The following is a 15,867-nucleotide window of genomic DNA, read 5'->3' on the forward strand; positions in this document are numbered from 1 at the left end:
TAAGCAACAGAAAGTTGACTAGTCCACTTTTGTAATGGGCCTTCAACTGCCGGCAACTCAAGTCACTGCATTGTTAGTAATATTTGAACTAGTTGAGCTAGAAACTATTTTTCTGGGTTAAAATCTATCTGCAGATTATGCAGCAGATGAATTATGTGGCAAATGTGACAAATTCATATTTATGCAAAAACAATGCCGCACAATCGCTTAATTCCAGTGGTCCTGGCTTTACCTGAATGATGAGCGTTAATCATGGTAAACCTGGTCTTTGTTGCTTGTGTTCCATTTTAGGGAGCGTTTTGCTGTGCAAGCTTGTTGCAAGGTCAAGACTGTTTTGCTTATGTGTGGGTCAAAACTGAGGTGGTCTGGTTTGCAAAATAATGATGGTCTGGGATGCAACCCCATGTAAATACCAGTGGCTGACATCAATTAAATCATTACATCCATCACATCTTTGTATACTCTAGAAAGTCCTTGGAGAGCACTGCACGTACAGATGATAAATCAAATATGGGTGGCCAGCATTCATCCTTTTCTGATCTACTTGCCTATCCCGAAGCTGCTCTTGCACTCTTTTCTTGCCGTTCTTTACCCTAGCACTGTTGCCACTTTTTAATGCAAAGATTGCATCCATTACTGATATTGGAACCAATGAAAAACTCGTGGCAACCCTGAGCAAAATAATGTTGAATTTTTCAAGTTTCCTTAAAGTACAGAAAAAAGTGTAAGTCTCCCTCTTCTAAGGAGGACAATTTTTATGATCACTAGTCAGAGTGCTTGTTCATTTCTTACTATTTCCAGTCTGCATCCTGCTTGGACAACTGACATATTATTTCCACAAAGGTAAGACCTATAAGAAAGTAGTTTCCAAAAGATTTTCCAGTTGACAAGCAGGTACACCAGTCTATAGTTTACGGGAAACATGTCAGTATTCTTGTAAATTGGAAATACTTTGTTCCAAAAATTGGGAACAGCACCAGTCTTTAAATATGATTAAAAAAAACAAGCAGGTCAAGGCTGTATACACAGTTGAGTCATAAAAAGTCCATTGACGCCATATCCCTCACCTACAAAAAACTTATTAACAATCCCCCCGATATGCTTATCCCCCTCAGAGACAAATGGGTGGCCGAAGGCCTAGAGATAGATGATGAGGAGTGGCTTTATGCCTTGGCTTCCCCGCGTGAGGTCGCGATATCATCCCGACTGCGGCTTATCCAATTGAAGATTTTACATAGAGTATACATCTCCTGTACGAGACTTCACGCGATGGGGAGGGCAGACACAGCGCTCTGTGTGAGGGGATGTGGTGGCACAGGTACCTTCTTTCATGTGCTGTGGGGCTGCCCGAAGGTTCAGAGGTACTGGCGAAGGGTGGTGCGGTGTATGGAGGAGGTGTGGGAGGTGGAAATTCGCCTGGAGGCTAAGAGGTGCCTCCTCAATATATGGGAGCCAACGGACCTGCCACCAAAGGGGAGGCTCTGGGTGACGCTCGGGCAAATGGTGGCGAAGAGGAACATAGCTAGACTCTGGGGAAGTTCTATTCCGCCCACATTGTCAGACTGGAACAGAGACATGGACTGGTGCATGCTGCAGGAAAAGACCGTCTATGTGGCGAGAGGGTGCCCCCGTAAGTGGGTCGAGGTGTGGTCCAAGTGGAATGATTTCAGAGGGGGCATTTGTGTGCCTCCATCTCTCGAGCAGGCAGACCCCGGGGAAGTGTAATATACCACTGCTCTTGACGCTCCGAGGGCTAAGATAGTGATGCGTAGGTCTCACCACCGGGAAGTGAAAGGTATACGGTGCGTACAGTGTGGACTGTTAGTTAAAAGGGTGGGGGGAGTTTTGACTGTTAGGTACATTTACGCCTGTTGGGGCACATGCTTGTGTTGAAAAGTGGTTCTAAGAGAAACTAAGACCTATGTCCTTCTTCCCTACAATTTGATACACTTGTTTATTAACGCCGCCGTACCCCCGGGTTGACGGCACAGGGCTGTGTTATTTGGCTACACATACAAGATTACTTCTGCTGCCGGCCCATTGGGTTGTATGCTGTCAGCTGTGTACTGTGTATCTCTCAATAAAGCTCTTTAAAAATTTAAAAAAAAAAAAAAGTCCATTGAGACTAGAACAGGCCTGAAGGCCTTTGCCTATTTCTTGTGGCTTAATTGTTTTTTAAACCTCTTTCTTTGTAAAGTAGAGAGAATAGCACCTGTGTGGTGAATATTAACTTTAATAGGTCTGTGTTATATTGTACAACACATGGACTCTGCTATGGATTGAAATAATGTGCAAACAGCAGACACCAACATATATTGGCGACCTCACATCCTAGTTAAAATTAGTTGCTTTCTACAAGCCCATCTTGTTTTGCTTTCATGGGCCCATTTGTTGTATCATGATCTTTCATGGCTTTAAGCAGGATGGCCTTTGCTTCCTTACTCTTTAGGAAACCATTACTATTGAGTTTGTTAGTATCTTGAGTGAAGAAGATTGTCTTAAACCTGCTATTCTCTGCAGTATTTCAGATTATTCACTAAAATTCTAGGGACCTGTACTAAAATACAGTTGGAAAAAAACAAGAATATGTAGTCTAGGCAAGATATAGCGGGTCCACTCGAAATTCATCATAGTGGGTATGTCCGAGAGAAATGTCCTGTTTAATGCTCGGAGAATATTTGTGAAAACACTCTTTTAGGTCTTATATATGAAAGTACTGTTTCTCTCTCTCAGAGGATCTCAATTGATAGTCATTAGCACTGAATAGTCCTACCCACGCGCAGGGATCCAGGAGCACGTTTTCATAGTATATAGTTTTAAATGTAGACTTTTAGTCCTGTAGAAACACTCAAGACAAAGACACTGTGCATCCTATGAGGAAGGCTATAATGGGAAATTCTTCAGATTTTATTCATAAAAAGGGCTATAAACCCATGCATATGTATATTTAAAGCCAAATACTTTAATAGAAAGTTTAAGTCCTTTTTTGTAAAGGTGAAATATGAAGCATAGAAGGACAGTGTAGCCCTATAGGCCGCTATGATCTATGTGTAAACAGCAGTGCCTGTGCCTATAAGGGCCCAAGAGACCACCAATATCCCATCATGCCCACTAGGTGGCAGTTGCTTCAGTTCTTGTTTCCGGCTCCCGGTGACAAGATCTTAGAGCACTAAGATCAGCCTTTTTGGCTTTTTCTCTTAAAAAATCTCACACAGATTTTTGTGACGACTGTTCCACTCGACTGTTTTCAACTGTTCCCTATATTTTCTCTTTTTTATTACTGAAATCTTCGGTATTTAGTCAAATAAAATGCTATCTTTATGTGACAGGTGTCCCACCTGTAGGATAAAGAAGGCCAAGTCAGACCATGATGTCTGAATCATCTGCCTTCCTCAGAGTCAGGTTCCTGTCAAATGCCAACACTGCAGGAAATTCCTCAGCTGTACTCTGAGGGAAAGGGGGAAAAGCTCAGAAGAGTGACTCGGGCAGCAGGCACAGTCTGAAGGTAGAACATCAGGAGAGCGAGGAGTGGGCTAGTCCTCTACCAGGGCTCTTCAACCTTCCTCTGAGGACTCCAGGTGTCGGAGATCCAAAAAGAGAAGCACAGCCCAAAAAACGTCATTCCAGATAGACGTCAAGCGGATCGACGTCGAGGCAAGGTACAATTCCAACTTGTTCTCCGTCGAGGGCTTGGTCACCATAGAAGAAGAGGTGATGGTCGACGTCAAGATGGGGGTAGGTCGGCGTCGAAAGTGACTACACAGTACAAGCATAGAAGGAGTAGACGTTGAGGAGTGTGTGGCTGTCTAGACAATCTAGGCATGAAGAAAAATCAAGGAAATCACACCGGAGACTCATTTCATCAACTCCAAACTCTGAATGCTCCAGAGTGTACTCTCTTCGATAGTGCTGCCACTCTCCTACTCCTCTGACTCCATCTCCACGACCACCTCCACCACCACTTTCACCAGCGCCAATTCCTCCACCACTACCTGTTGAAGGTCCTCTTCTGAGGCCTAGAGTTTCTCCGTGACAGTTGTGTTCTTGATATTGCCATTGTTTGCGTCGTTCGAGACATCGCTGCAGGTCCCGGCACTCCTTGTCTCAACCATCCAACAGACGGTTGCATCATTATCATGCATATAGGTCTAAGTCCAGGTCACATACAAGGTCAAGACACCATTTGACCTACTATTCCACTTCCTCTTCCAGTGCCGGCAGATACTCTCCAATGCTGTCACTACCCAACCACAGGTTTCTCCAGTGGATGATGTCACTACCTTCCAGGAAGTCCTGGTGAGAAGAGCTGCAAATTTAAACATTCCGATGTTCTTTCCAACACAATCCACATCAGTCATCTTCAAGAAGTTTCTCCACAGATGAACTGCCAGGCCTCTCCTTCCTTTGGTTTGAATGCTCCCCACATCTCGTCCTTCTGGGACTAATAAAGGACTTTGGAAGCCATCATGGGGACGGTATGTTGGGGGGCATAAGTACTGTGTTCTTGAAAAGAGTTCTCGTCCGATACTAGAAATCCATGACCGCGCCCCCACACATAGACAGGCTGAGAGCAATACACAGTTGTGCAAAATGGTAGAAAATTATGTAAGGCCAGAGGCTATCCCCTTAAGCATGTTATTATTTGGAGGGGGAGCGGCAGGAGCATTATGACATTCATTATGGGTGATGATTGGGCCACTTTGATATACCCTTTAGATGATTTGCTCTATTTATTTAATGTAATATGTATCCCAATTAACTTTTTATTGTTCTACATGATTAATTTTTACAGAAACAATAAAATAAGGTTTTTCAAACCTACTGTACTGTCAGTTTTAATAAAACGGTCTGAATTTATTAATGGAATGTTGGTCTGGCAGCCAGCATCCATACGTTAGAAGGTGTGTATTTGTGTTTCACGTGCGTGCAAGTATGCCGAAGAGCAGTTGAGATGATTGCCATTCACTTGAAGTCACAGTTTCGTTGATGGAGCCATACTGCAAACGAGTACTATTTTTTTTTGTAGACTGATTTTATTAATACAAATCCATATTTTACCAGATGTTTAATAGTCTTTAAGTTAGTACCATTCAATGAAATATTCTTCTGTCATTATTTTCATACATACATCAAAGAAGAGAAGGGGGGGCCTAGGAGCTAATAAAGGTCCTGTGTCCATGCTCCTAATGCCTAAATAAACAACAAGAGGACACAGTTCCTATAGCAGGGTGCAAAAAGTCACCCATGCAACGGGGTGCAAAAGTCACCCATGTAAAAAAGAAAAAAGGAGAAAGAATCCTAGGAACGAGAGCCCATAAAGAAGGAGAAAGAAAGATCTATCTTTGTCCTTTAGTGCCCTCACACACCCCAAGGGATGTCATGCTTCATCATCGGGCATTGCTCCTCGTAGGGCCGGCGCTGCAATTCCCTACTTGTCCCCCGAAGGGTCACTTTGTCGGAGATCTTTTTAGGACTGCCGGATGGTGCATGAGGGTGTGTGAAGGGAGGGTCTACTGAGGGTAAGAGAGGTGCGTGCAAAGTGATATAGATAATCAAGGGTAAATCTGCAGCGTAGTTGTAAACATTTTACCCTTTGCAGTAAAAGCATCGCCCCAGAGGCACACTATGCCTAGGTGTCAAAGGTCATAGGTCAGGTCAACATGTTTCGCGCCTAAATCGCCAAAAAGGTCGGTGGCGCTTCCTCAGGACCAAAATCATCAAACAAGTGAGGTGCACAATAAACCAAAATACGTAGCATTAAAATACCCTCTTTTCTTCAGTCAGGGCAGAGCAAAAGTCTGTGTACCCTCATTGTGGCTACAGCTGTGTGATAGAGACTGCTCCTGACCATGCCTAGGAAAAAGAAAACGAAATCAACCACAGATATAGGCATCAATAGAACTTGATGCTTCATAATGTGCTAACACTATGTGCACATCGATTAGATAAAAGTATTAAGAAACAGAACAGACACACGAGACAAATGTAATTGTTAATGCACCATTGAGCCCCAGTCATGTATGGTATCGCAGGCAAATTAACGAGAGCTTACTCCGTGCATAAGCTGTATTAGCCAAAAGATACTATGCCCATGTAGTGGTCTCACCAATATTATGTTGCTAAGCCGATAAAACACAAAGCTATCTATTGTGAAGGGAGTGCTTACCTAGCACTGTAAAAATGTAACTCCCCTTGGCAAGAGCAATGGATGCCCGCAAGTAACCGGGCTGTAAAGACAAACAAGGATATTTTGTCTTCAGACCAAGGTGCTCAATGCACTGAGCAAACTGCTCAGAATCGTACAACACATTTTAAAGTTATAATGAATACTCCACTTACAATTTCATACGGGTGTTCCCTCCTCTGAACCTACCCCGTCCATGCGTATGCCGAAAATGAGCTCATCATGGCAAGACGCGATACTAATGAAATGGCGGGATCAGGTGTCTGGGCGGATACCCTTACCGGGGTATGCTCTAGACTTCCAAAACAGCGGAGCGCATGCGTGAGCGCGCGGGTGGAATGCGCATGTGCATATGTGGGGAGAACTACTCCCCAGTATCTGAATACCGACTCTCGAAATAACAATTTGTTAATGGGGCCATATTTAAGCGACAAACTGCAGACAGAATTTCCACAATCTTGGACGGTAATACGTTGTTGAGCTAACTCACGCCAGAAGAACCCAGTGGCTCCTATAAAATTCCTATTACTGAGCAAGATCCCATCCCGTCTGGAATTCAGGGAGAGTCTGTGTTGTAAATGGTTGGTCAATTAGTCAATGTTTAGGAAATATTTTATGTAAAATGACACTCATGGGGCTATATCTGGGGCCAGAAGACTCTGTAAACACAGGTGCCCCCCACCCCATAGATCACCCTAACAATCGAGTAGAAAGGTGGGCTGGAACTTGAGCCATCACAAGTGTTTTAAGGTAAAGTCCGACCACCTTATACTATCAGTGTAATAATGTCACGTGTGTCTGAGAACGGTGAAAAAAGTAAAAAAGTAAAAATCTGGTCCCTCGGCTGAGCCGCCGTGCATTATCTATATCAAAGAGGGGGGGACCTAGGAGCTAATAAAGGTCCTGTGTCCTTGCTCCTAATGCCTAAATAAACAACAAGAGGACACGGCTTAGCAACATTATATTGGTGAGACCGCTACATGAGCATAGTATCTTTTGGCTAATACAGCTTATGCACGGAGTAAGCTCTCGTTAATTTGCCTACGATACCATACATGACTGGGGCTCAATGGTGCAATAACAATTAAATTTGTCTCGTGTGTCTGTTCTGTTTCTTAATACTTTTATCTAATCGATGTGCACATAGTGTTGGCACATTATGAAGCATCAAGTTCTATTGATGCCTATATCTGTGGTTGATTTCGTTTTCTTTTTCCTAGGCATGGTCAGGAGCAGTCTCTACCACACAGCTGTAGCCACAATGAGGGTACCCAGACTTTTGCTCTGCCCTGACTGAAGAAAAGAGGGTATTTCAATGCTACGTATTTTGGTTTATTGTGCACCTCACTTGTTTGATGATTTTGGTCCTGAAGAAGCGCCACCGACCTTTTTGGCGATTTAGGCGCGAAACATGTTGACCTGACCTATGACCTTTGACACCTAGGCATAGTGTGCCTCTGGGGCGATGCTTTTACTGCAAAGGGTAAAATGTTTACAACTACGCTGCAGATTTACCCTTGATTATCTATATCACTTTGCACGCACCTCTCTTACCCTCAGTAGACCCTCCCTTCACACACCCTCATGCACCATCCGGCAGTCCTAAAAAGATCTCCGACAAAGTGACCCTTCGGGGGACCCGTAGGGAATTGCAGCGCCGGCCCTACGAGGAGCAATGCCCGATGATGAAGCATGACCTCCCTTGAGGGCACTAAAGGACAAAGATAGATCTTTCTTTCTCCTTCTTTATGGGCTCTCTTTCCTAGGATTCTTTCTCCTTTTTTCTTTTTTCTTTTTTACATGGGTGACTTTTGCACCCCGTTGCATGGGTGACTTTTTGCACCCTGCTATAGGAACTGTGTCCTCTTGTTGTTTATTATTTTCATACATTCATGTAATCTCATCTTGAGCATCTTATGTTACTGAACTAGTTTCTAGTACAGTACCCACTCGACCCTGCTGTTAGGTACGTTCTGTTGGATTTGTGACCTAGTGTTTATGCAGCTAGTTCCTACTTTGGTCATCTTTTCCTCTTGTATATATGAACATCATTAACTACCTAACTTCCCCCACCCTTCCATTAGATGTGCCTGAATGTAGCAAGTTTCCGTCACTGTCCCCCTATTCAGTTTCGCTCTTGCGCTTCCCACCATGCCATGTGAGTGGATGTAATCTTGATCACCCTGGACCTCTGTGCTCGTCCCATACTCCTTCGTCTTCTGCGTTCTTTGTCTGTTTCAATAGTGTCACCAACTCCTCCCATGCTCTCGCTGCCTCCAGAGGGCACCTACCTCACCTGGCTTCCCTCAGTCTCACGGCTCCCTCGTATGTTACCCATTTTGTGAATTCCTTTTTCCATCTCGCCTTCAAGGGTCCCCTTTGAGATTTCCAGTTTGTGTGATCTCCCTTTTCGCCATCACGAGTGCAGAGTCTTGGAACCGGCTTTTGACCTTAACTTTATATGTGTGCGGGAACCAGTGTAAGAGTCAGTATCCTTGTGTGGTTTTAACCTTTTTCTCAGTAATTTCTCTTGTTGTTGTCTCCTCTCTCCAGAAAGACTCAACCCCCGGGCAGTCCCAAAACATATGTATATATGCTGCATCAGCCTCCCAGCACCTTGGGCACTGGGCCGCTCCCATCTCAAAGTATTTGATGCGTGCTGGTGTGAGGTGGGCTCTGTGTAACCCATAAAAATGTATTTGGAATCTAGTGACTTTTGTCACCCCGCCTCTGTCCATGTCTCCACCCCTCGCCAGCTTCCTCCATGGGGAAGTCGCATGCAAGTGGCATTCTGAATCTCCGGGGCATATGGCTTTTTAACGTTACCTTTCTGGTGAGACCTTATCCAACATCTGCTTATTACCTTGACTTCGTTATTTCATCCCCTCTACAGGGAGGTAGGCAGAGCACTATATTGGACAGTATCGTCAAACTCATTTAGTTGCTCTATCCCTCTTGCTCTCCCAGCGACCCATTTCATGAGCCATTGCAGGTGTGCTGGAAGATAGTATTCGGAATCTGGGAGTGCAAGGCCTCCTGCGCTTTTGGGTCTTGTTAATGGGCGTCTACCTGAACCCCATATAAAGGCGATCACTAGAGACCTAAGATAGCAAAACATTCCTGTTGGGATCCAGACCGGGAGGGCTCGAAATAGATGCAGCAATTGCGGGAATGTCACCATTTTCAACAAGGATATCCTTCCCATAACCGGTAAGGGTAGCGAGGTCCAAAAGGTGAATGAAGCCTTCATTCCTATGATTGCCTTGGCTATATTTCCTTCCAGTAAGTCCGCCCACTCATGGTAGATAGTAACACCCAGGATTGTGAGTCATGTTCTTTCCCAATTCACTTCCACTCCCATTTGTGGCCTCTCACGCCCTGCTTTTGTAGGAAAAAGGCTCAATTTCCACCAATTGAGTCGGAGACCAGACTCTCTAGCTAATGAGGCTAACAGGTCTCTCGCCCCCTCTAATTCTGAACCCGTGTCTCGGAGAAACAACAAGTCATCCGTGTATAACGCAATATGCTGTATTCGGTTCAATACCTCCAACCCTTTGTAATGGAGCTCAGTTCTGGCCCTGGATGCCAGGGGCTCCATGGCCAGAGCAAATAATAGTTAGGAAAGCAGACAACCCTGTCGTGTACCCCTCCCCATTTGATAGGTCTCAGAGGTCACGCCCCCTGTTTTGACACTGGCAGTAGAGTCTGGATCTAATAGAGATGTCCAATTTACAAACTCCGAGCCTAGTCCAAATCTCTCCATCACCCTAAACCGATGTTGCCATTCTAAGCTATCAAAGGCTTTTTTATGTCAACTGCAAACACGGCCTCCTCAACTTTATAATAGGTCTCAGCCTCTAGGATACGCAGCAAACTTCTGATATTCATTGCCGTGTTGAGATGAACCCTACTCGGTCCATGTGTATGAGGTCCACCATATATCGAAGCAGCCTCGTAGCTAGGATTTTACTTAAGACTTTATAATCTATATTTAGCATGGAAAGTGGCCTAAATGTTGTATTATCTATTCCCGATTTGCCGGGTTTTAGCAGTGGAATAATGAAAGCTTCTCTCGTGGAGCCCAGCAGTGATCCTCCCTGCTTCGCTTGATTGTACACGTCCACCAGCCTCGACCCCAATATGTCGACATATGTGAAGTAAAACTCAACCGGCAGGCCGTGTGTCCCTGGTGTCTTATTTCTGGCCATGGCTTTAATGGCGGCTCTGACCTCGTGCAGCTCTATATCTCTTCCTGGTGATTTGGCTTCTTCAACAGTAGGTAAGGCCTGTGTCCCTATGAAGTTATCACCATCAGCCACTGAAGTCGCAGTCTTGGCCCTGTATAGCTCGGCATAGTATTTAAAGAACACTTCGTTTGTCTTGTTGATTATATGATTCCCGTTTCAGCTCATCTCTAATTTCAAATATAGGTGACCCTCTTTTGGCCGGGTTAGCTAGCCAAGCCAACATGGCCCATGACTTGCCTCTTTCCACGTGAGCTTGGACCATATAGTTTTTATATTTGAAACAGCTGAGTCGTTCTACATGCTCGGCCACCGGCACTTTGGTGGCTAGGAGTTGTTCCTGTAGTTCACCAGTGCCCGGCCGCTTTCGCTCGAGATCCCTGAGGCATTGTTCAGCTTTTAGAGTGTCCCTCAAGGGCGTTCCCCTGATCCCCACCGTCTCCAAGATACATTTCTCTCTGATCATCACTTTGAATGCGTCCCATTTGCTCAATGGATTATTGGCTGTCCCTGCATTATCTTCAAGTACTGCCCCATCGCCGAATGTATTCTTGCATGTAAGACCTGGTCTTTTAAGGCTTCCAGTCTGAGCTTCCAAGTTGGGATGCGCGGTCGTTCTTTAGACCATTGAAGCCCTATGAGTGGGGGTTGTGGTCCGAAATCGTCCTGGCTAGATATTCACTGAAGTTCACATGTTCTTGTGCGTCAGCGGAGCAAAATATAGCGTCTAGTCTAACATGCAGATTGTGTAGGCTTGAAAAGAATGAGTAATTCCTATCTCGTGGGTGTAGCGTTCTCCAGGTGTCTACTAATGCCCATTGATGCTGCCATGCTCTCCGTGCTTCTGCTATACGAACAATGGGTGAGTCTCTCAAGGGTGGGTCGGATCGGTCCAGCTCTATATCTGTAATGAAATTAATGTCACCGCCCAGTATTACCGAGCCAGTCACCTATGGGGCTGATTTCCTGGATAGAGCTGCAAAGAATGAGGCCTGATCTGTATTTGGACCGTATATGTTCCCAATTGTTATGTCTCTGCCATCTAACTTGCCTACTAGGACTACATAACGCCCCTCAATGTTTAGTACATTGAAAAGGGATTCCTGCCCTCACCCATACGAGGACCCCCCTAGCAAAGGCGGAGTAATTTGTGTAGTACGACTGTCCTCTCCATCTTCTCTGAATGGCTTTGCCTTCTTTAGCAGCAATGTGTTTCGTGAAAAAGTGCTATATGGATTCCCCTCCTGATCAGATATGCATGTATCTTATGGCGTTTGGTCATGGTGTCCATCCCTCTCACATTCCAGGAAATACATTTAACATCGGCGGAAACAATTGGGTTGGTGTCAGTCTATTGATTGCTTGCTTCCGTGCAGGCACGCCCCACCCCAACTTGTGATCCCCTTATATAACAAACACCCCAACATCCCCTCCCCAGGACCGATGACAGTCCAGTACCCATCCAAACTCAATACCAATGGTATTGACACGCAGAGTACCTGCGCTGTTGTAATTGGGGGTGAAGTCTAAACGCAGTGTCCACGGCTCCCCCATCTAAACTGATGAGGATTTTACCCCCCACCCCATTCTTCCCATCCAATTGGAACATTAACCCCTTGTACAGGGACAAAATGACACCAATGAGTGAAGTTATTTTCCTTGCCTATCCATCCACCACTGGGGACTCTGTTCAGATGAGGTCATCCACCGATTTTGGGGTTACTGTGTCAGATTCCTCCGCCGAGCTAACCCTTCCGGAACCATCAGGAGTTCTGTCCTCCATTACATTTCTCAGTGATTTAGGGCAGTAATCCTCTTGACTTAGTTCTGCACCCTCTTGTAATATTTGTCTTTCTTCCCTAGCTTCCTCCGAGGATGGTTTTTTTAGGAGTTGTTTGCTTCTTCTGGGTGGCTTCCCTTATTGAGTTCTCTCGGGATCTTCACAATTGGGCCGATTTCAACCATTCCCATGTTTCTTGGGGAGTCTGGAAGAATTGGGATCCTGTGGGTGATGTCACTCTGAGTCTGGTTGGGGAACATCGCTTATGGAAGCTGGAGCTGTCTAAGGTGCTTTTTCACAGCCAGGAAAGAGGTACGCTGCACCTCTTTCGTAAAATCCGGAAATATCATGATTTTGCTGTTTTCAATTAGCAGATGTGTGTTTTGACGAGCTTGTGCTATGATATGGTCTTGGTCTCTAAAATGGAGCAGGCGAGCAATCGCAGGTCTGGAGGGAGCTCCAGGCTTCGGGAGACGCACCGGTACCCTCTGTGCTTGCTCCAGCACATAGAAAAGCAATACGCCCTCTGGGGGCCACTTCTGTTTGCATCCAGTGTTCTAAGAGTTGCACCATGTCGCTGCCTTCTGTTCGCTCCGGAAGTCCAATGATTCTTATATTATTTCTACGGAACCTCCCTTCACTGTCTTCTGCTCGCGTTTCAAGGATCTTCACTTTGTTCATTACCTCTGATAGAGTTTTACCCATTTCTGCGACCTCCGATGGTACGTCTGCCATCGTGCGCTCGTTGTTCATTAACCGTTCTGCCAGACGGCGGTGATCTTCTTCTAATAGATTCAAATCTGTGCCTATGACCTCTTTCTTCGTTTCAAATGCTTCACGAGATGCTGCTATTGCTTGCATGGTATCAGTTAAGGTAGGACAGGATTGAGTAGTCTCATTTGGCGCTCCTCCTGCTTCATCTTCATCAGTGTGCTCTGGTCTTTTACAGGGATCCTTGGTGTATTGACCTCGGCGTTTGTATATTTGTCCCATTGTTATTTAGTGTAACCCCAGCTGTACCAAACATCAAGGGCCCCCTCAGTCTTGCAGGATTATCAATGCCTCTACAATCTGAGTGCAGCTGCTAGGTGGTAGGGGCAGCACTACTCTACTCCAGCATCAGGACCCGTAGCCGCCTCTCTACACAGGGTAGCCTCCTTGTGTCAATCTGTCAGAATGAAGGTGGAGCGGTCTTCGCCCCCACGGCGCAGCCAGTCCAGGAGTGTCACCCCTGGGAAACCGCCCAGATTATGTTGATTCTCTGTTATTTCACACTGCTCCTCTCCTCTGCTATTACCGCTTTTCGTCTGCTCCGATCTATTTGCTACCCTACGTTGTAGTATAGAGAATTAACTTTCAATCCTTATTAGCAGAGTCACGTGGCCCAACTCTCTCTGTTGTAAACTTTCATTTATCTTTTTTATCCCAGCCATTAAAGCTCGTTCTATGGTTTGGATTATCACGAGCACCTCAGTTTGCCGTCGCGCCTTAGTAGCCCTCCAGTCTCAACAATCTTGTATCCAGCCCTCACTTTTCTTTCAGGGCTCCTCTTCCACCCCTTTGGTGTTGCCTTCTCTTGCCGCCTTTCCCTGTATCTCTATATCGGTCGTTTAAGTCCCTGGAGTCCTCTCCGTGTTACCTGCTTTTGCTCTACTTCTGCATGGGCTCCCCCCTGGTTAGGCTGCCCTATGTGTTCTTCCACCCTTATGGCTCCTTCTCCTCCTTAGGCCTACTTTTCTCTGTTGATTTGTGAGCCTCCTCCTTCTTGCCGCCTCAGTGTGTCATTTTAGCCGCCCTGGCAACCTTCAGTGACTTACTCAAGGGCATCTACTACAGCTTCAGCGGTCCGTCTCTGCGCATGCCGATCAGGGCGCCCTGTCCTTCCTGGCTGCCTGTACTCCTCCTTCGTCCTTCCAGCTCCCACTGCTCAACGGCGCTCTTCCCTTCAAGATGGGGCAAGTCCCCGCTTCACCCCCGCTGCGCTCCCCCTCACCTCAATGCGATTTTATGGTGATGCAGGGCCTCTGAGCTATTGGGTCCAGGTGCCCGCAATGTACAGTCCTCCACCTCTCATCTGCAGGCCTCCATACTTCATTTTTCTTGTGCTTCGTGTTAGCCCCGTGGGGGAGCGTTCGCCTCTGCCCACCTTCTCTCTTCCTCCGGGTCTGTGGGTGCCCTCCGACGGTTACAACCGCACCTGCCGCTGGGCCCGCCTCGGGCGTGCGGTTTTGCTTCAGCCACCACCTCGATGGCTTATCCGCAGAAGCCTTGGACACCCTGTGGTCCTTAATTCCAAACCGAGGTCACCGCTGCAGATTTCTGAGCTGTTCTCCCTTACTCTGCAGCAATAAGAGTTCTTCCCTTCTGCATGCTCACTCAGTTGGTATCATCCTTGCTGATGCAGCTGTCTCCCAGGTATACACTCTGGGTTGTTCCGCTGTTTCGGTGTGCTTCCCCCTCTTTCAGCTGGTATCCCCCAGTCCCCTCATGGTTTTTTGGGGGCACAGGGTTTCAGGATGACTGCGGATGGAGGATCGCCGGGCAGGAGCCCCACGAGTCACGTCCTACTCCATTTGTGGCTAGCCACGCCCCTGCTGCAAACGAGTACTTGCTTCTTGCTCATGGTACTTACATTTGTAACTTACAACCATGGTAACATTACAGTGCCGTTGATTAGTGCTACCTGCAAGGGTATAAACTGTTGGTATTGATGGTTCACACAATTAAAGGGCAACACATTTGTGATGAGTGCCTAAAAGAATTACTTGGGAAATGGTCGATGTTGCCAAGGAAACCATGCTTGAAATGACCTTAGCAAAGGTGGGTCTGTCGCACCTGACTTATTTCCACTGGAATTGTTACTTAACACATCATCAAATACTTTATTTCTGTGGAGTTTCCAACATGTTAATGCTGTAATATGTTTTATGGCCCATGTGGTTCTAATATTTTGAAGTCACAGAAACCTTTTTTGATTCTTGAAATATTCATTTCCAATTTCAGTATTCCCACTAGTGACGCCCAAAGGAATAAATGGCATTGATTTCAAAGGTGAAGCAATTACGTTTAAGGCTACTACAGCGGGAATCCTTGCTACATTATCTCATTGCATTGAACTCATGGTAAAGCGGGAAGACAGCTGGCAAAAAAGATTGGACAAGGTAAGCAACTCTTTTGGTATAGCATTTTGTCATCAAGACTAACATTCCATGAATAGGGCTCGTATGACTAGGACATATTACTAGCTCATCTTTCCAGATTATGTACCCTGTGTTCTCTGTTTAGACAAAATTGAGGTTTTTGCGACATACATAAAGAGGGGTTTATTTAAAATGAGGAACATGCAGTATTTTGGTTTGCTTTTTAATTTTTGTTACAAGCTAGTCTCTCTCAGAGCAGGGGTGTAAATTAGATTATGAATGATATTGGTTATATCACGTACACTACATAATCACTGCACCACAGAATACCTGCAATTAAACAAAGTAAGAATACATTATTTAAACAGTCTCAATGCGTAAATAAATCACAGTTTAATATATATTGTATTATTCTGCAACATTTTATTAGTGTTTCATACCCATGACCAAGACTGTGAAAGGTAGGCAATTTCATGAAGTTCCTTTTTTATTTTTTTTAAAAAAGAGTTGTGATTAGTG

General features: G+C 45.5%; 1 protein-coding gene across 2 annotated transcripts in view; it reads left to right on the top strand.

The window, feature by feature from the left end:
- CERT1 (ceramide transporter 1) overlaps nucleotides 1-15,867 on the top strand; it is a 944,792-nt gene that overhangs the window by 626,286 nt on the left and 302,639 nt on the right. For both annotated transcript variants that reach the window (XM_085632300.1, XM_085632301.1), the window contains exon 7: nucleotides 15,212-15,369. In XM_085632300.1, the coding sequence (XP_085488426.1) occupies nucleotides 15,212-15,369 (158 nt within the window). The remainder of the gene's footprint in view (nucleotides 1-15,211; nucleotides 15,370-15,867) is intronic.

This window comes from Triturus cristatus, chromosome 2_1 (genome assembly GCF_964204655.1).
Source record: "Triturus cristatus chromosome 2_1, aTriCri1.1, whole genome shotgun sequence".
Lineage (NCBI taxonomy): Eukaryota > Metazoa > Chordata > Amphibia > Caudata > Salamandridae > Triturus > Triturus cristatus.